Below are 20085 nucleotides of genomic sequence, written 5' to 3'. Positions count from 1 at the left end.
GTCGCAGGTGTTTACAGGTCCCATGCCGCCGCCGCCGTCGCACAGTGGATCGAGTCGATGAGAGAGGTCGGACATGAAATTTTTGACTAAATCTACAAATTTTGATGTTTATTTCGTCATAATTTCAATAATTTGGGATGTTTGTAGAAGATAATAGCACGAGGCAACCAATGGAACCACTCTTAAAACCTCAAAGTTTTGTGTATACGGAGTTATGGGTGTTTGAAGTTTCCAAATTTTGTCCGTCCTCTCCTATTGACTCGATCCACTGTGCGCCACTGCGCCGCTCTGCATGCCGGTGCCGCCACCCGACACGCATACTAATTCAAATCACGTTTTGTTGTCGAAGTCTTTTTCGACTCGTTAATATTCCTCAGTATTTCAAGACATGTAGTCGCTTCTCTGACGTAAGGGTGATCTCCTTCTCCACGTGATCCCTGTTTTCAATGTAAATCAATGCTTTCTGGGGCTCATGTGGGAATCGGCCTACGCCCTTACACGCCAGAAGAGCGACGTTGTGCCCCACCGTCACAGCCGCTACTTCGCCGGACTCGGGAATCACCATTGTTGAGAATCGGCAGAGCCGAATATTGGCAACCTCCTTATACCTACACTCGGAGAAGCCCCGAAGTTACCATGAAAATGACGAGACAACGTTTCATTTTTATCTTTGGTGAACAAAGTCTTGAAAAATAATATTTAAGCAATTTAGAAAACAACTCGAGACAAAATTTCAAGATAGAAACTTTGGGAACTCATACTAAAATTTATGAATTAATCCTGTAAGAAAACGAATTTTGGATGCGTAATTTCAAAGATACAGTACGCTTAAAAATCGCTCGGTGGCAACCTTCAACGATCGCCCTGGTTCGTGTATGGCACCAGAGTGTTCTCCTTCTAAAAGAGTTCCTTATGAGTAAAACCGTAAGAATGATCCCTGAGAGCGGCAAATTCGAATGAAAAAGCTCAGAGTTTTTGCCATCTACAGATTTCACACTGCACACCAATTCAGGGGCTTGGAGTGCAAGGCACATTAGTGCAGTTTCTTCTATTTTGAGAAATACGCGTTTAAAGCTTCGAAATCATACGGATCCTTAAGGTGGAAAGAAAGTTCAAACTCACATTTGATGCTTAAAAATTTGATTCTACCAGTGAATTTATCACAGAATTTATTAGATTTAGTTGAATTCGCTAATATCTTAGGTTTTTCGAAAACTGCACCTACGCGCCTTGTCCATCAAGCCCCTCAATGGGCCAGTTGCGCTATGGTCACAGAATTGTGTTTCAATGCTTGATTCCTTGTAGATCAACTAAAAATAAGTAGATCTGTCCAAACAGCAACTTTCTACGTTGTATAATAACCGAGAAATCGTCCTTTGAAAAGTCGTGTTTTTGACGTCATCCACCGCGGCAGTGCATAACATTGTATGTATCACCGCGGTAGATGACGTCACAAATCGAGTTTTTCAAGGCGCGATATCTCGGTTAATATTCAACGTAGAAAGTTGCTGTTTGAACAGATCTTATTATTTTCAGTTGATCTGCAAGAATAAAGCATTAAAACACAATTCTGTGACCAGTGCAACTGGCCCATTGAGGGGCTTGAAGGACAAGGCGCGTAAGTGCAGTTTTCGAAAAACTTAAGATATTAGCGAATTCAACTAAATCTAATAAATTCTGTGATAAATTCACTGGTAGAATCAAATTTTTAAGCATCAAAATGTGAGTTTGAACTTTCTTTCCACCTTAAGGATCCATATGATTTCGAAGCTTTAAACGCGTATTTCTCAAAATAGAAGAACGAAAAAATAGACGATTCTCTGACCTGCCCAACTTACCCATTATAGTAGCCTTCAAAAGGTCTGTATTTTTCCTGTGTAAAAGATAGATCGTCTGATGATGATGTTTGAATCTGTTGCAGGCGGAATGGGTCCCCGGTGATCCGTTGAAGAGGATGTCCTGGACTCGGGAATAATGACGACGGCCGTAGCGGCGCACGCCTCCGATGGAGAGGGGGAGGGAGAGGGGGACGGAGGCTGGGAAACGCAGCATAAGCTCCTCGGCGAGAGCAATGGGAAAACGAACGGGGGCCCACTCCCTCTCCCGCCCCTGGGCAACGGGACCCACCCCGCCCACCTGGAGAGCGACGACGAGGAGCTCAAGTGCGGGATCGGGGGATGCACCCCGGGCTGGATGCAGGTCTTCGCCTCCAAGCAGGGTTTCCTCGTCACATTCTGCATCACGTGGGTCCTCCAGGGGATGTACAATACCTACTTCGTGAGCGTCATCACGACCATCGAAAAGCTCTTCCAGCTCCAGAGCAAGACGATCGGGTTCATCATGTCCGCCACGGAGATCGGGCAGATCTCCTCGTCGCTCTTGCTCACCTACTACGTGGGCCAGGGGCACCGGCCTCGCTGGATCGCCATGGGCATGGTCCTCTTCGCCATTTGCTCCTTCACCTGCTCGCTCCCGCACTTCATTTTCGGACGCCAGCTCCTCGACGTCTCCGAGCCGTTCGCCGACGTGAACAAGACCAACTCCATGGCCAGCCTCTGCCCGGACCCCCGGTTCCCGCCCATCCTCACTGCCTCCTCAGGTAAGCATTCTTATCCAGGGGCGTAGCTAGGAAATTTTTCGGGGGGGAGGGGGGCATGGGACCACCTCTCGTGGTGAAGAGAGCGGCGGGTATGGGTGAGGAATGGAGGATCCTGTTTTTCTGGGGGGGCCACGAGATTTCTGGGAGGGGGGCCAGGCCCCCCCCAGGACCCCCCTAGCTACGCCTATGTTCTTATTCAAATCTCCTCGAAAATCCTTGGTGTATGTGTCGCAGGCAATCAGTCAAATCAGGCATTTTGTCAAATGCCTAGGCAGATGTTCAAATTCTGACGGTTTACGAATTTTTGTGAATTTATGGCAAAAAACACACTATTTTGTATACATTATTTACTATTTTTGTACACAGTTTTCACTATTTTGAGGGCAAGTAACTCATCAAATTCACGAACTCTCCTTGTTCCTCCCTTTTCAAATTGAAATCGTAGAAGTTCTATATTCTATGACATGCTGAACATTTCAAGATAAATGGTCATTCAGGAGCTAAACATTGTTGAAAATACTATTGTGTGATGCTCATTTTTACAGAGAATTCTTCTTTACAGGAGCGATGATTATTTCGTCAAAAATTAAGAGAAGAGTCAGAATTTCAATTCAAGTATAAATATTTGACGATTTTCCTAGGCATTTGACAAAATGTCTGATTTTACTACTTGCCTGCGTCATATATAGCTTAAAAAATGGAAGTACCTACCATGCAACACGGAGGAAAAGAGACGATGGTCCAGTATGGATCAGGATGGAACTTCTAGTTGTGGCTTAAACGCAATGGAGTTGTTGCTGAACAGTAAAACGTTCGGGTCCAGCCGCGGGTACACTCATAATTGAATTTCGAGCTGAACCGCAACAAGAAGTATAATCAAATTCAACAACTGACCAGTGCACTTAAAATGGTGTTGATGCTCCGAATTTTATTGCGCTAATTTGAGTAAAGAAGCTGTTTCAATTGACATATTGATGATACCTGCAAAATTTTAACAGGGTCAGTTGCACTAATTACAGAATCGTGCTTTGATGCAGGGCCGGATTAAGGGGGTGGCCACATGGGCCGCGGCCCATGGCGGCAAATCTAGAGGGCGGCAAATTTTGCAATTTTTTTAATATAGGTGTAAAAAAATATCGGATTGAGAAAAAAAAATTACAAACGAGAAAAGGCGACAAAATCTCTTATTTCCTGAGAGTATAGTAATTTTTAATTTTGTCGTCTTACAGTGATACAAGAGAATTAGTCGAGTTAAGAGAGAAACCAAACACGCAATTTGGCCTGGAACGGCGCGACTTAGAGAGAAATGATGACGAGGACTTAAGATGAAAAGGAGAAACCCTCGGCATGGCGATCAGCATTTAACATATATTAGCGCCTACAAGACTGCACGAATACTTCACGCATTGCATCAAACACAGTGCGGTCATTGCGGTTACCGTGAAACGGATAGCGCCTACAAGAATGCATAAATACTTCACGCATTGCGTCAAACACAGTGTGGTGAGCGTGAAACGCATGGCGCCTACAAGACTTCACGCATTGCGCCAAAACACGGTACGGTCTGCGCGGCGCGGCGGCGAAAGTTAAAATCATTAAACCACATTCATTTTTGTTATTTCATAATTTTTTCGTTCATTTCTTATGAATGGAAGGCCTTGTCCATACAGGGATAGGTTTACGAAACTTAACTTGTGCTAGTAGTGTTGACAGGGCATTCCCAAAACATGTGTTCAACACGAGTAAACGCGTCTTATGCACCGCTCCCCCGCTGGCACGTTCACTTGATGGTTTTTATTGATGTTTCAATACGAATGAGAAGGGGGCGGCAAAATACAGGCGGCCCATGGGCGGCAAGTAGGTAAATCCGGCCCTGCTTTGATGCTTTTTACTCCTACGTATAAGTAAAATATGATATGATCTGCTCTAATGCCAAACTACACTCAATTTTAATAGAGATATCGCTCATCGAAAAAAAAACGGTGTTATGATGAGGAAATGCCCGAAGAATTAGAGAAATTTTAAATTGTCGATGCCGTGAAAAACAAGGAGAAGTATTTAAATGTCCAAGTTTCTATAAATGTGTAAATTTTTGAGTGATCTGACAAATGCGCTGACATATGCTGGTCAAAACTAGGAACTGGCTATAATTGTTTTCATTTGATTTCAGCTACCTACTGTAAGATACTAATGTGATGAAAAGACTGGTTAGTACACCACTACTGTTATTACGTTATCTTGAATCAAATTATGTCCCTCTCAATGGTGCTCAGTCGTCGAAAAGCTCCGGAACAATTTTGAAGTATAAATAAATGAAAATGTTTGAAAAACTATGAATTTTCATCCTTCGCCGAAGTTTTGGCTACCGCATCAACGCCTCTTGTTATTATTAAGTAGTTGTAAACGGATGAATTTTTTAGGGGCGGAACAGTGCGAGGACAAGGACTACCAGGCGGAGCAGCGAGCCCAGTCGGACATCACGAACATCATTCTGGTGGTGTTCTTCGTGAGTCTCCTCGGGGTGGGTATGGGCCAGACACCGGTCTACACCCTGGGCATCCCATACATCGACGATAACGTGGCGAGCCGAGAGTCACCGCTCTACTTCTCCATCACGATCGGGGTGAGGATCCTGGGGCCTGCCATGGGCTTCATCCTGGGCTCCCTCACGACGAGGCTCTACGTGGACCTCTCCGTGGACCCGGGGATCACCCCCAAGGATCCGCGCTGGGTCGGCGCCTGGTGGCTCGGCCTCGTCCTTGTCTCCACGCTCCTTCTCCTCTTCTCGCCGGCCATGTTCTCCTTCCCCAAACGGCTCAACGGCAGCCGCCCGGTCGCCCCCGAGGTAATGCAATCCATTTCAAATACCTCATTCTTAAGCCTAGATTAGTCTCGAAAACCTCCCTAAAGGGTTTAAGCATTACTTGGACGTATTTACGCTAAAAGGAACCAGAGACGGGTGGGGAAGAAGGAGTTTGCTCGTTAGTTGAGGGCTGTAAGAATGGATGGGAATTGTAAAGCGCCAATAACGTCAGCGGCGACGACCGAGCTCGAGCATGACAAGGAGATCGACAGGGGGACTCTGTAACTTATGAGCCCTGTCTATAACGCTCTTATCACATGCTCACGAGTTAGTACATTTTGGCGCTTAATTCCTTTAGATTTAATGTAAATTTCCACTTTTCCATTTTGTCGAAAGGAAACACGCCCACTTTTACACTATTTCTCCTGCAGTTTTTACGAGCATACATAACGTTTTTCTCATCATGCGTTATTCTATTCTCATCATACGTTCTTTCTTGTATGTAGATAAAGAAGGACCCAGACGAGAGGGGCAACCCCTCGCTGCGCGACTTCCCGAAGGCGATCAAGCGACTGCTGCGCAACGACATCCTCATGTTCAGGACGGCGAGTAGCGTCCTCCACTTGCTCCCCATCGCCGGGCTCTACACGTTTCTGCCCAAGTACTTCGAGTCCCAGTTCCGGCTGACGGCCCACGACGCGGCCATGGTCTCCGGCATCGGCGGCATCCTCGTCATGGGCATCGGCATCATCATCTCCGGCGTCTTCATCCTCCGGGTCAAGCCCAACGCCAGGTTCGTCGCCGGCTGGATCGCCTTGGCCGCCGCCATCTACGCCTGCGGTGAGTTCCCTCAACCCTTGTTTCATCCCCTGTTTTCATCCCCTATCTTCTCATGTAAACAAAACCCCACTGGGAAAAAAAACACATTGGATCTAGAGTCCAGACTCTTAAAAACATCGACAAGAAAAAATACTCTTGATTCAATCAGATTTAAGCTTAAATCAAGAACCAAGGCTCTTAATTTGAGCGGATTTCCTTTTGATTTAAGCTTAAATCTGATTGAATCAAGAGTCCTTTTTCTTGTCAATGTTTTCAAGGGTCTGGACTCTAGATCCGATGTGTTTTTTTTTTTTTTTTTTTTTCCAGTGCCATATAGTACATAGAGTCGTAATGTAATTGGGAGAGCTGGCGCCACTTTTAGGCCTTTCCCAGATACCGAGTCCCGAGACTCCTGTGTCATGCCGGGTCACTTTTTCGATACATAATCGATTGTTTGCGATACATGGGGACCGAGCCATCCGATGTGAACGAGGAGGATAGAAATGAGGACGTATTTCTACATCGCCATTTTGGATCGAATATATATCGAAAAAGTGACCGAAATGCGCACACCGGGCTCGGAATTTGCCGACCAGAGCATGGCGCCAGCTCTCCCATTTACATCACGACTCAACGTACTCTATGACAAAACCGGCTTGCATGCATTGGGAGTATTCAAAACCATGGTAAAGATGATCACCTATAATTTAGGTGGCGTCGCCTAGAGGTTAGGTGACATTACCGAAGGTTAGGAGGCATCGCTTAAAATTTAAATGACGTGACTCTGTGCGCGACTTGGCCACTAGACTGCGCTGGATGTCAACACGATCCAATTCAACGCAATTTCCTAAAATTTACTTATGCCCCAATTTTTCCCCTTTTTATGCCGTACGTTCAAGGTGTTTAACTTGCTTTAAGAGTAACGATAAAATTGCTGAATCAATGCAAGTTTGGGTCTCAACGATCTAATTAGAGGTTCCAGCAAACACTGCAGCTACCATATTTCTGACAGAAGGTTTCAGCACATGCACACTGGTTCTATGTAGCGAGCGTAGGATTAGCATATCTGTACCCAATGTAAGGCTGATACGATGTGTGCATGAATAGCATTACAATTTTCCGTATGATATAGGTTCATTCTCATTAGGGGAAGAATATTCTCCATATAGTTCAACTCCCTCTTTTTCACATCTCATGTATATAGCCTCCTTTGTGAAATTCGAATCATTGCTTCTTTTTTCAGGTATGGTGATTTTGATGTTTGTCGGATGTCCCATGGACGATTTTGCCGGACTTACGGAGGGTGATAAGTAAGTTCTCGTATTTATCAGATTATACTAAGGCTATCCCTATAATTTTTCTTTAAAAGTCTTACGTTTAAATCTGTTTCTTTTTTTCATTTTATATTATCGAGATTCGCGTAATAGGTACTGTGGAATCCGCAGTATTTCTATGTGGGAAAAACTTATAGGAAAATCAGCTTTCAATGCGTCTGTCATATTGAAATAGAATGCAAAAGATCATGTTGAAGACCATATACCCTATATCATACCTACTTTTCGCCGTGCTGTTTCACCAGTGAACGGAGGTCAAAATATGTTTTATGATAGCTTCAAGCTCCATGTTTAAGGATGAGGTTAACGTACTGTTGTTTTATTGAAAATGACGTCAATTTCTGCACTTTACTGCTCTTCGACAATCCTTTCAAGCGCGGTAAAATGTGCTCTTTCAAAGAATTCAATTTACTCGAGAATTGATACTCTAAAACAAGATCATACTGTTACCAAGTTTGCCAAAACGCCTTCAATTTTCACGAGTAGGCAATTTTTTGACTTAGGAGCACGTTGGTCTGTATCCATTTCCCCGTGCTGTTTCGCCAGTTGAACGGATAGTCAAAGTGCGTTTTATGATTACGTCCCCCATGTTGATAACCTTTGATGATTTGATTAAGAGGCAGAAAAATAACAGCAAAAACCGTCATCCTCGGAAACCCACCACCGCGTTTCCTTAATTTACCGCCTCCAAAAATGTGTCACCCTTGGCTGTGATCCATCCACCCAGATAAGACATAATATTTTTACAATATTGGGCAGATATTGTCAGTATTGTCGCAATATTTATTACACAATACTGACAATATTTTGATAATATTTTAATCAAAATTATTTTTTTAAAAAAGATTTAAAGAATCTTTATTTAGTATTTTTAAAAATAATATGTCTACCCAAAATATTATAACAATATTTTCACAGTATTGACACAGTATTTCACAGTATTTTAAAGTATTGGCACAGTATTTATGCCAAAAAAAAATATGGTGTGCACTTTTAACAATGGCTCAATATTAAACCAATATTGGCCCAATGTTTACATGAATATCAAAACAATATTGTTTAAATATTGGCTAAATATTTCTGTCTTATCTGGGCATGTAGCTCCTCTCCCTGTAAATTTGGCCCTATCCACGTCAGCACTGAAACTGCTTCGTCCGATAATTTCTTTATTTCCCTTTCTTTTTTTGAGGAAATAAGTATTAAATATTATATTTTAAGTATTAAATAGCTTTAGCGAATAAGAGGTGTATTTACAGTCATCATTTTTAAACACTTCTTTTTACCATATAAGATTCACACTATTCTTACGGGATCAAAATTTCTGCACCGAATATCAGAACTAGGTATCGATCCAAACACGTGAGCTTAAGTCTCCTTTTGTCCATCATCAAGTGTTTAAGTTAAATCTTGTATTCTCTATTCTTGCAGGTTACCACGATTCACGCCACAGTGTGATACGCCATGCGCTTGTGATGAAGGGAAGTTCAATCCTGTCTGTGGGATGGACGGCCGAACATATTATTCTCCTTGCTTTGCGGGCTGCCATAACAGCACTGTTGTTGACGGCAAAGTTGTCGAGGTATACACTTGAACTTGACTTTGAATTTCACTTACGAGAAAAACGTCATGCTCAACAACGTATCTCGTTGGCGATGTTTGAGAATCTCCGCCTCTATATTATATTTTTTTAAAGGAGAACAAATTGACATCATTCCTTGAAGTTTTTGCAGAATTTTTTTCGCACAGAGAGGAAAAATCACGGCAGTTCTAAAAAATTTCCGTTGAGTACTTTTCTGTTTGAAAAATAAAGTATGGCAGGAAGTCTGCGACGTCGCAAACCGAGTTTTGTGATTGCCGACTTACACCGTCGATATGTATAATATGATTGAAATGACAATATACCTGTTCTCCTTACATTGATTGGTACTGTATGACTTAATTGACTCCGGGAGCAAAATTAATTAATTTAAAGCAAGAAGCTCAAAACCTCGCAGACGAGTCAGAAAGCGGTATAGTGTTCTTGTTTGTACTCGTATGCCTGCTCCATCCTATACCCTGATCTATACTCCTCTGCTGAGGTAGTTTTTGCTTTTAGAAGTCTAATTTTGTTATTTTTCGTTTTTCATTTTTCAGTTTAAGGATTGCACTTGCATAAAAAGCAGTAACAACTCCATGGAATCTTTCACTGTTGCATCACCGGGCTATTGCCACTCTGACTGTGGAAATTTTAAGTGGTACATAATCCTATTTTCCCTATTCGTGTTTGTTCACTCCACCTCTGAAGTTGGCAGTATGTTACTCATTTTGCGATGTGTGGATCCCAGAGACAAGGCAATGGCATTAGGACTTATTCAGTTTGCCATTGGGCTTTTCGGTAAGATTTCTTTGCAATTCATTAAAAACTTAAAAACGGAGTCAATGTCATTATCATTGATGGGGAGACGACTATTCTATAGATCTCATCGAGAATAACCAACTATACTAAACCAAAAAGAGTCATTTCTCTTCAGTTTATGTGCCTGATGTAGGTTATATCTTAGCGTACTTTTGAAGAAAGTACGCTAAGATATAATCTTATCGACTAGAATACTAGTATTTTATCTTATTAATTTGAGAAACCAAAACAAAATTAAAAAAAAAAAGCTGATCTATGAAGGGTGTCAAAAAAGCACCACCCACTTCCTTTTCATTCGTAAACAGTGACATCTATCGACATGCACTTTGCATAGGACTCTAGATTGAATCCTCAGCTTTTTTCGCTAGTTTTTAACTCATGCTATTGCATTTTAAAGATCCCGTAAAAACAAAACTCAATTTGTCCTTTCCTCTCCAAAACCTCAGGATAACGACTTCGTCCATCATCTAGCATCCAAAATACCAATTCGCCGGCATTTCAAAGAAAATATGTAATTTGAAGTTTCTAACCCAATTTCGTTTTTAAAACCATCAGATCCTTGGTTTAATATGGGGCAAATAACAAAAATGCCAACTTCCTGCCATTCTTTGGCCGCCATTTTGAAAAAAAAAACAAAGATAGTCCTGCGACTTGCGCATTGAAAATTTTGTTTTTTATTCCTATTCAGGCACTCAATCCTAAGAGGGAAGTTTTTTTTTGAAAAATAGGTTGGGGTTTCCTCCTTGGAGGATTGCCTCAAAACATTTTGAGTATGACAAAAAGTAGTCCTCTTTGACCTAGAAACATCCCACAAGTTTGGTATCAAGAGCTCAGTTAAGAAAAAATTTAAAGGGGAATAGGAGTGTGTGTTGGAACCTACCGTTTTTTTTCTTCTTCTTTTTCTTTTGTTATCAGCCTATTTAATCCATTATTCTATTGCCTCAGGAAACGTGCCATGTCCTGTAGTATATGGAGCAGTTGTTGACTCAGCATGTTTAGTTTGGGATATGGCTTGCGGCAAAAAAGGAGCATGTAGTCTGTATGATGCCAAAGTTTTCCGCAGGTTTTACCACGGTATGTGCATAAAATACATTTTCAGTACCTCTAGTGACAAGTAGGTATACAAAATTTGATCTTAGTTCGTGTGAAATTGTGGAAACGTAAGGTCAAAAAGTTGTTGGCGTAAATACCACATGGTTGTCAGTTTATGTAATAAGTAAATGTATCGTATTATATAAGGCATTAAATACGTGTTGCGTGCAGTGAAAAAATTCCGATCTGTGGGTTCAACACCTGTAAACGCAGCCGTTTCTAAGCCTTAGATTTGCCAATCTTTGCGATCGACTAGATGCCAGTTTGGTAAAATTGTTTGAAAGATTCATCGGTCCAGACGCCGCAGAAAAGACGCTTCTAAGATTCCGTTTAAAAATTTGATCATGCTGAACCAACCGATAGATTGCCCAGACGGCAAAGTGCGGGTATCACTCCAGAGACTTTAACGCAGCGCAGAAAAGTAGGCGCACCGCCAAATACGATTTGCTTGACGCACGGAGCTCTTATTATTTAAAAACTTGCTCACGCTGAACCACACCAGAGATTTTTAGATCTTTTGTGGCACACATTTGAGGGACTTGAAAGATAAAGCGCATGAGTGCAGTTTTTGAAAAAACTCAGATATTAATTATTTAAAGTAAAACTAGTCTTAATGCATATTCTGGGAAAAATTCGCTCCCTTATTCCAATTTTTAAGCATCAAAAGGTCAGTTTGAACTTTCTTCCCGCTATAAGGATCCATCCAATTTCGAAACTTCAAAAATCTCTCGAAATAGCAAAAACTGCACTTATGCGCCTTATCCTCCAAGCCCCTCATTTGTTCTTTGCCTGTAACTTCGATCAGCGAAAAAGGCGTTTCGCAATGAGTGTCACTCGTTAAGCTGCGAATGTGGCAATGTTGCGAAGGGGAAAGGATTTATGCATAAGTTTTTGGAAAACTGTGCTAATCACGTAAAATTGCGGAAAATGTTGCGTTGTGCCCGTAGGCAAATGTTCACATATTAAACGACACGAATTTCTGCTTTGCCTGTAACGTCGTCGATTCGCGAAAAACGTAATTTGCAGTGTGTCAATCACGTGTATCGACGCAAAAATGGGTCAGTTGCGCTGGTCTTAGAATCGTGTTTTGATGCTTGAGTCTTGGAAATTAGCTGAAAATAATAATATCTATCCAAGCAGCATCTTTTTACGTTCAATATTAACCGAGATTCCGCCCTTTGGAAAATCGGGTTTTTGACGTTATCTACCACGGTAGTGACACCCTTGGTTCCTTCCATATTGCTTTCATCCGAGTTTCACTAGAGTACCTGTATACGGGAGATTATTGCCATCTCTGTGCCACTCTTTGATTGGTTTCTCAGTTTTAGGCTATCGTGGAGCTCCAAAAGTGGTCCAATATAAACAAACCCGACCTACACTGGAAGAAAAAACACATTGGATCTAGAGTCCGGACTCTAAAAAACATCGACAAGAAAAAATACCCTTGATTCAATCGGTTTTAGCTTAAATCATGGACCGAGCCTCTTAATTTGAGCGGATTTCTTTTTTGATTTAAGCAAAAATCTGATTGAATCAAGAGAATTTTTTCTTGTCAATGTTTTCAAGAGTCTGGACTCTAGATCCGATGTGTTTTTTTCCAGTGCAGAGGAATACGTATTATCGGCCGAGAAATGAATGATAATCACACTCAAAGGTTAATTTTCGGCAAAAATATCCATTAAAGCAGGTCGATCTGAACTCAATTCAGAGGTTGACTGTCAAAAAATTTCTATCACATCCAAAATCACGTCTAGAACTTCGTAGAACTTCGTCGTCATCTTTTCTGTTTACATTGGGCAAAACTAGGAGCGGAGAGACTGGGGTTTGTTTACGTTGGGCCAACTTTGGGGCTCAATGATAGCCGACCAATCAGAGAGCGGCACACTTTTTCTGTAGTAAAAGGATAGAGATGGCAATACTCTCCCGTATGCAGGTACTCTAAGTTTCACGCTGAGTAACTAGTGCAAATGTGTGTCACACTGAATGAAAGCAAGGTGGAAGAAACCGAGGGTGTCACTACCGCGATGAATGACGTCCATAACTCGACTTTTCTAAGTGCGATATCTCGGTTAATATTAAACGGGGAAAGTTTCTGTTTGGACGGATATTATTTTTTTTAGCTAATCTACAAGAATCAAGCATTAAAACAAGATTCTGTGACCAGTGCAACTGACCCGTTGTGTCCATGGAGACATTATGAGATCTTTAGGGGCAAGCCTTTGTACCTCGCATGTCATACTGCGATCGGCAAAAAACGCGATTACTCGGGACAATGGATTCATCAATTTAATATTATTTTTTTATGTTTCAGGTACCACTGGTGGAATTATGTTACTAGCATTTTTTGTGGATTTAATAGTTTGGTTCAAGGCTGGCAGCATAAATTTTGCAGATGAACAAACTCCCGCCCCCGAAGAATTGAGTCCTATAAATGAAAAACCAGAAAAATCAGAAACTAGTGTGTAAAAAGAGGTGAAGTGAAATTTTGCATCGCTGCTTCATTTAAAAACTGTTCTATTTCTCCAAACTCAAACATTTTAATGTACATAATGTCTAGTATTTTACTGTATTCTCATGACATCACGACTTTAAACGGTCACAAAAGTTTTTAAGGAAGCTTTTATACGATTTTTAAAATGTTTCATTTTTTTTTTTCTGTGTTCCGATTAGTCCAAGTTTCACCTGTTGCATTATGATCAATGCAGAAATGAAGTTTCAGCATTTTATTGTTATTTCTTGTCGTAATTTATTTCGAGCCATATTTAAATGTTTAACCTAAATGTTATGTATTTTATTTATTTTTTATTTATTTATTGTTATTTTATTCACCTTATTCAGTGAAAAAAATGTAGGTACCAGATACTGACAATTTTACTGCGTTAACATTCAGCAAGGCTGACATTTATCGATAGTTTTTATTATTTATCAACAATTTCAAATGTTGTTAGAAAATACCATCAATTGTTAATTTTCTCTCGAAATTCACGCGTAAACCTCTTCAGCGCAAGTGAGTTCAAGATGGTTTGTTGGAGTTTTGCTCTTTTAGATCTGTTTACTTCGTAATAATGTAAGTGATATACCCCTGCCAACAAAGATCATTTCACACGTTAATACTTTCAATCTTGGAAGAATAAGCAAATTCACATCTTCGGAAAATATTTTTCACACGAAATAAGTCGATGGTTTTCCTTATGATAAAGTGCAGTTGAAAAAATAAATGCAACGATTCTTTGTTTTCATTTTTTAGTACGAGTAATAAAAATAGTGCGGGGAGAATTTTAGAGTACAGACATGTGTTAAAAAAAGGTAATGACGATACGAGAGTTATACGAAAACCCTCACATTGAAAAAAAATTGCCAAATTTAGGGCAGTATGTACGTAGAGTCTCGATTATCCGCGTTCCGAATACCGCGAGTTTTCTTTTCAGTTGCTTTTTTCATGAAGTGGAAGGAAATTTGAGGGTCTTCTAAGTTAAAATGTATTAATTTAGAACTAACTATAACATTTCTTTCTAATATTTGACGAGAATTTAAATAGAGTATTTTCAACTATAGCCTTCTTGGTCATTTTTCCTGACCAAAGAGCTTATCCTCGAATTAGCCGCGATTTTCGATCATCGGTAGCTCCGGTTTGAACCGCGGATAACCAAGACTCTTCTGCTCATGTAATTTTACATCTTGTTTGACAATTTTTGTTAGTTCCAACATACGAAGGAAGAATTAGTTACTATTGATGATTGAAACGTAGAGGCCTATTTGTTGCTCAGTTTTTTGTTAAGTCTATCTCACTTAAATTTTAATCTTTTTAAATTTTGTTAATTTTATTTATCATTTTAGTTGAAATTTTATCCAAGCCTAGAAACAATCTGTGATGGATCCATAGGAAGGAGAACTGTATAATCTTAAAAATTGTTGAAATGAACCTGAGTAGTGGTCGTGATCCGGCAAATTTATGATTTGTTTTAGTCTCATCTATTGAAAAGAGAAAATCACACTTGGAAAGTGCTTTCATGTGAGGAAGACTGGGGCACAGTGTAAAATAATTTTTCATTTCAATTTTTTGATCCCTCTGAGGAGATTTTTGGAAGTTCTTTAACAAGAATATTTATTTGTGCCTAAAATGTGCACGCATATGTTTTGACTAGCCTGTCAATGATAGGAAAATTTGGAAAAATCAAAATGATAAAAAAATCATTACGCCCATGGCGCCGCGGCATTGTCATCGGCGACCCTGGGGCTTCATAGATACCGGGGAAAGTACCAGTTCACCTTTTGCACTCTATCGAACCCAGTTCCACCTTTCTCTTGCCTTTACAATGACGATTAATAAATCCTACGGTCAAATGTACCTTGGTGTGGTACACCAGGGCACTCAATGTTAAAGTCTTATTGAGTTCTATGGCAAAAGAAAATTTGTTACAGAGGAATAATACACCTAAAAACATGCTCTTTCGTCAGTTTTAAGTAGATTTTCCCTAAAAATAGGTCCAACATTAAATAAAAACGGAAATGAGACAGTCTGAGAAAATTTACCTAAAGAGATACAAACTCTTACCATGACAAAATTTACGAATGATCGAGTGATCGTCACAAGATGGAGGACCACTGAAGGTCTAACAAGTCATGTAAATCCGCATTCCTCGCTTAAAACATTAGTGCACCAACATTTATTTCTTCACTGTGCCCCAGTGATGCCCTTCCCTAAAACTATAATGTTACATTCAACTTCCATGCACCTCTTTGACTTGTGATTTTCAAAGGGTATTTATAAGGATTTTTACTCTACACCAGTTTTCTACCTCAACCGACTCTGTATTGCTCTTTTGTTGATCCCCTGCATTTTAACCATCCAAAGATTACTTTTTTAGACATTTTCTAAAAATACCAACTTAATTAGTCTGAGGGAGATGGTTTTTAGAATAAATCAAAAGAATGTTCTACACTGTCATTTTCTTACTGTAAATTAATTTCAAGATTAGCCCCGCCCTTTGCATGTATGTTCTAAAACCATTCAAGCATCATGATTTATTCATCGACTCAGGTATCAGGTACCTATCTCAAAGAAAGAGCCTTACTAATTCTTCCTGCATGCTCATATTTAATTACTTGTTGTTTGGATTGTGTATGTAGCAACGAAAAATGAATGTTTGATTACAGGGGGGCGGGGGGCGGGCACCTCTCAGCATCAAATTTCCGAAAAAGGATTTTTTTGTCGTAAAAAGGCGGTGTAATTTATTACAAAGATTTGTAAGTAAAAGATCTCTGCGTTTGCAAAATATTATTTTCTACTTTCTTTCACTGCAGAAACTTCTAAAAACTAAGCATCACTAAAAATTAAGTAGATAATACCTAATTAAGCTCATTGATAAACCAACAAATTAAGGTAACTCTCAGGAAACACGTTGTCACATCACCAGCATTATAATTATCGCCATGAATTTCATCCGTATTCGTGAATATTTTTCTTTAAATTATACATCTTTCACATTGAATTCAAAGAGTCCAATATAAATAAGACAAATATTTTTTTATTTTTGTTAATGAAGAAATTGATTATAAGTACCAATAGCCTACTGGCCCTATCTTAAGTACAACTATAAGAATCTTGAAAGTCTCCAAATCATCACATAATTGTATTTTTGTAACTCTGAACATAACTTCATTTATGCTAATAACTGTTTAGTTTACCTAAGCCGTTTAAGTGCCATTGAGTAGGTACGAGTATTTCTTTCTCAATCTTTAGATAAAAATCCATAAAATTTTATACATTTCCCTGTATTAGGTAGTGCTCCAAAATCACCCCCTACCCTTTTTTTCCTACAATGTGTACCTAAAAGAATCTAGAGCATAGGGTGCTTTACATTTGTCTCTGTGCACAGCTCATCTCTTTGCAGCATGTTCAATTAAGCATGGGTGCAAATGCCTTTGAAGCCTGTAAATTAATAGAAACTTGATTTTATGGCCTGAACGCATAATTGGTTCGTCGTATCTTCTCTCCTTAAAGAAAATTAAAATTGAAGCAGCAAATCATATTCATTTTTTATCGGGGCTTTTTAATGATTATCTCAAGGCATTCAGTTCCATCAATGGAGCATATATAATTAGCACACATCTATAAATTCATGTCCGAATTTTGCGTTGATTGCTATTTTTCTAACGTATGCAAAAATCGTCAATTATCGACTCTATCTTTGACTGATTTTACATTTTACTGTTCAATTTTGTCTCCTTCGCTGTGAATTATCGTCGATTTAGTTTTGTAAATCATTTTTGCTTTAATTTTTGAAAGCTATGTCACCAAAATAATATCATGAGATATTAGTAGGTATTTCTTGAATAAAAATCAGCTCTAAAGAGATGGTGCATTTATATTTTAATTTTTTAATTCGTAATCCTCTAAGATTATAGTCTATAAGCATAGGTAAATGTTTTTTAAAAACAAGTCTCATTTAAGTGAAGATCAGAAAAACTGGAACGGCAACTGAAATCTTATGCATCAAACTGCAAGAAAAATTTTAACAGTTTTTAAACAATTATGAGCTCTTTTACTATTTTTCAGCAAGCCTTTTTGAGGTTAGCTTTTACGTATGTTTTTCGATTTGCCGTAGAGCCTGAAAGTTAAATTTACCCTCTTTGCACCTTTGCATCGAATGAAAACTCCAGTAATTCCAATGAGGCTGGCTCTTTCGGACAGCAAGAAAATCATCCATTTTTCTGCTCTCCATAAATTAGGTCCAAAAATTACAGGTTTGAGCTTCTCTTTTTGTCATACTTATCGGCCGTCCCAAAAACTGAGCGCTCAAAGGTTACATCTAGTAAGCTCATCACTTCAAAATCTACATCTTCTATTCAACTGAACAGGTGCTAATGCGTGCGTAGATAAATAATCTCTTGAATTTAATAAAAGCAGCTTTGTTCCAATGAAAACTTTATCTAATTTAAAGTTATCTGTTAGATTTTGAAATTTAAACTCATCCTCTATGCCTGAAAATGCGCTATATCTGTCTCATAAATTTTTGGGGCCCTTCAAAAAACAGCCTTTCAAGCATTTGGTGTTCTCAATTTACTGTGATATTAAATGGATAATTCTACTGATGCATCAGGTAGATGAAAATTATTTATCTTTTATGTATTTTTAGTAGCCTGTTTTCAATTTTGTACGTCTACAATTTAGCCTTACCATAGTGAATCTAAAGATATTTATTTAATTTTTAACGTATTTTACAAATTTATTTCGAAGTAATTTTTATAAAACTTTCGTTGTTTTTTTAATCAGAATTATTGATTGTGTTAAAACACTGACTAGCAAATTGACGCCCCTGTAAATTGTGTGTTTTCTCCCCAAAAGAGTAATGAATATGTTTAAGTCAAACAATCGAGCAAGCTGTTCAAAAAAGACGGTGCCTTTCATTCAGCCAATGCAAACACATTAAAAATCCTGGGTTTATGTGTTTCATTTTCCCTCTCAAATGGACAACAAAAGTCGGCATTTTGGAGTGGGATGTAAAAAGGATCTAATGGTGAGAGGAAATACCGGCACAAGTTTGGGACTGATCACTCATAACATCATTAAAAAAAAAATACGTATAACTGGGAAATGTTTTTCTCATATATCATGACTTAATTTTTCCTCCTCCTTGTTTTTAGTATGTATGCTTCAGCCTTTGCCATTAGACCTTTTTCTTTATTTACTTAGAAAGGTTTGGAAATAAAAATTACTTGAGGAGTTTTATTTGGAAAACCCGAGAGTGAATGGCTTCTTCTAAAAATTACAGACAGGGAAAGATCAGTTTTTCTGCTCCAATATGTGTGAATGGTGTGTGTATGTGTAAGGCGCACGGATATGGAGTGTGTGAGGGTGTGTGTGAATTTTAATGGCACATAATTTCGCGATCTACGATCCGAGATAGATGCTCTTAGCGAGGTCACAGGTCCGGGTCCTGACACCATGGGAGAATGCAATAGGTAGTGTATTATCTTTGGGGAAAAAACTAAAAAATTGAACAAGTAATGATTCTCTGCTTATCTGTGTCTCTGATTTATCTGATACCGCGATAACGGTCTTATGTTTCATTAGGTTAAGTTCTTGAAGTTTTCAAAGTATGAGAAAATACCCTCACGGGAAAACAATTGTCACCACAACTAGCGGTCGGTACAAAATCCGGCACCTGCCATGCGGTAGTTACGATAACAACAATCGTCGTAGGTTACACAAATACTCCGGTGGCTACAGCAACTAATACAGTAGTTCTTGACTTGTCTGGGTTTGTAACAACTTCTATGATAGTAATAATTGTAACCACTGGGTTAGTTGTGTGATCTATTGCAGATGTCGTAACTTTCGCAGTGCATGGTAGCTGCCACTTTTTTTACCAGCCGCTGGTTGCAACAATTTGACTGTCTCTTTTTCGTGGCAGTTTTTTATCTCTTTGCTAAGTTTCCTTCAGGTAGAATTTTTTTACAATGACTTGTAGAACAATAGGAATTCTTGAGAAAATCAAGTGAAATAAAATGTGTACCTAAGACCTAGGTAAGCTGAAGTTAAAAATGTATAATTTTGTATCATAAACTTTGTAAATTTCGATGTTACCAATTACCATTATTGTTGTATAAATTTTTTCATTACTCTAATTTTTATCATTATCTTTACCTACTTTATGGAAATATTACCTATTTTTATTATCTTTCAATCGCAAAATCTATTTGACAAGAATGAAACTATCAATGGAACAAGTGTTACTAAATATATTACCATAAAAAAGCTTTATTGACTTCATATTACTATCGACCTCAATCCTCCTGACTACTTTTCGCCGAGCCGTCACTTCAAGGCATTTGAATCGAGTTTGGTTTAGTTTATCGATTGACTAAGAACGATTCTTTGATAATAGAAAGTACCGCAGTTACCGAAAACACCGAACACACGGAAATTACCGAATATCCCTAAATTGCTTTAACAATCGAAACTCATTGGTGTGAATAAAAAATATAATACCAAAAGAAAATAAAGAATTTATCACCAAAAAAGGGCCCAAGGCAACTA

The 20085-nt window shown here is 39.1% G+C and overlaps 1 protein-coding gene across 3 annotated transcripts in view; it reads left to right on the top strand.

The window, feature by feature from the left end:
• Window positions 1-19807, top strand: part of Oatp74D (Organic anion transporting polypeptide 74D) — a 73370-nt gene extending 53563 nt beyond the window's left edge. For all 3 annotated transcript variants that reach the window (XM_019057585.2, XM_072299254.1, XM_072299265.1), the window contains 8 exons: window positions 1922-2599; window positions 5020-5444; window positions 5909-6242; window positions 7465-7531; window positions 8984-9134; window positions 9689-9929; window positions 10896-11024; window positions 13354-19807. In XM_019057585.2, coding sequence (XP_018913130.2) covers window positions 1975-2599; window positions 5020-5444; window positions 5909-6242; window positions 7465-7531; window positions 8984-9134; window positions 9689-9929; window positions 10896-11024; window positions 13354-13508 — 2127 coding nt within the window. In that variant the 5' untranslated portion in view covers window positions 1922-1974 and the 3' untranslated portion in view covers window positions 13509-19807. The remainder of the gene's footprint in view (window positions 1-1921; window positions 2600-5019; window positions 5445-5908; window positions 6243-7464; window positions 7532-8983; window positions 9135-9688; window positions 9930-10895; window positions 11025-13353) is intronic.
• Window positions 19808-20085: the final 278 nt, after the last annotated feature.

This window comes from Bemisia tabaci, chromosome 1 (genome assembly GCF_918797505.1).
Source record: "Bemisia tabaci chromosome 1, PGI_BMITA_v3".
NCBI classification, from domain to species: domain Eukaryota; kingdom Metazoa; phylum Arthropoda; class Insecta; order Hemiptera; family Aleyrodidae; genus Bemisia; species Bemisia tabaci.
The sequence above is the reverse complement of the archived record's forward strand: the minus strand, read 5'-3'. Positions and strand labels throughout refer to the sequence as shown.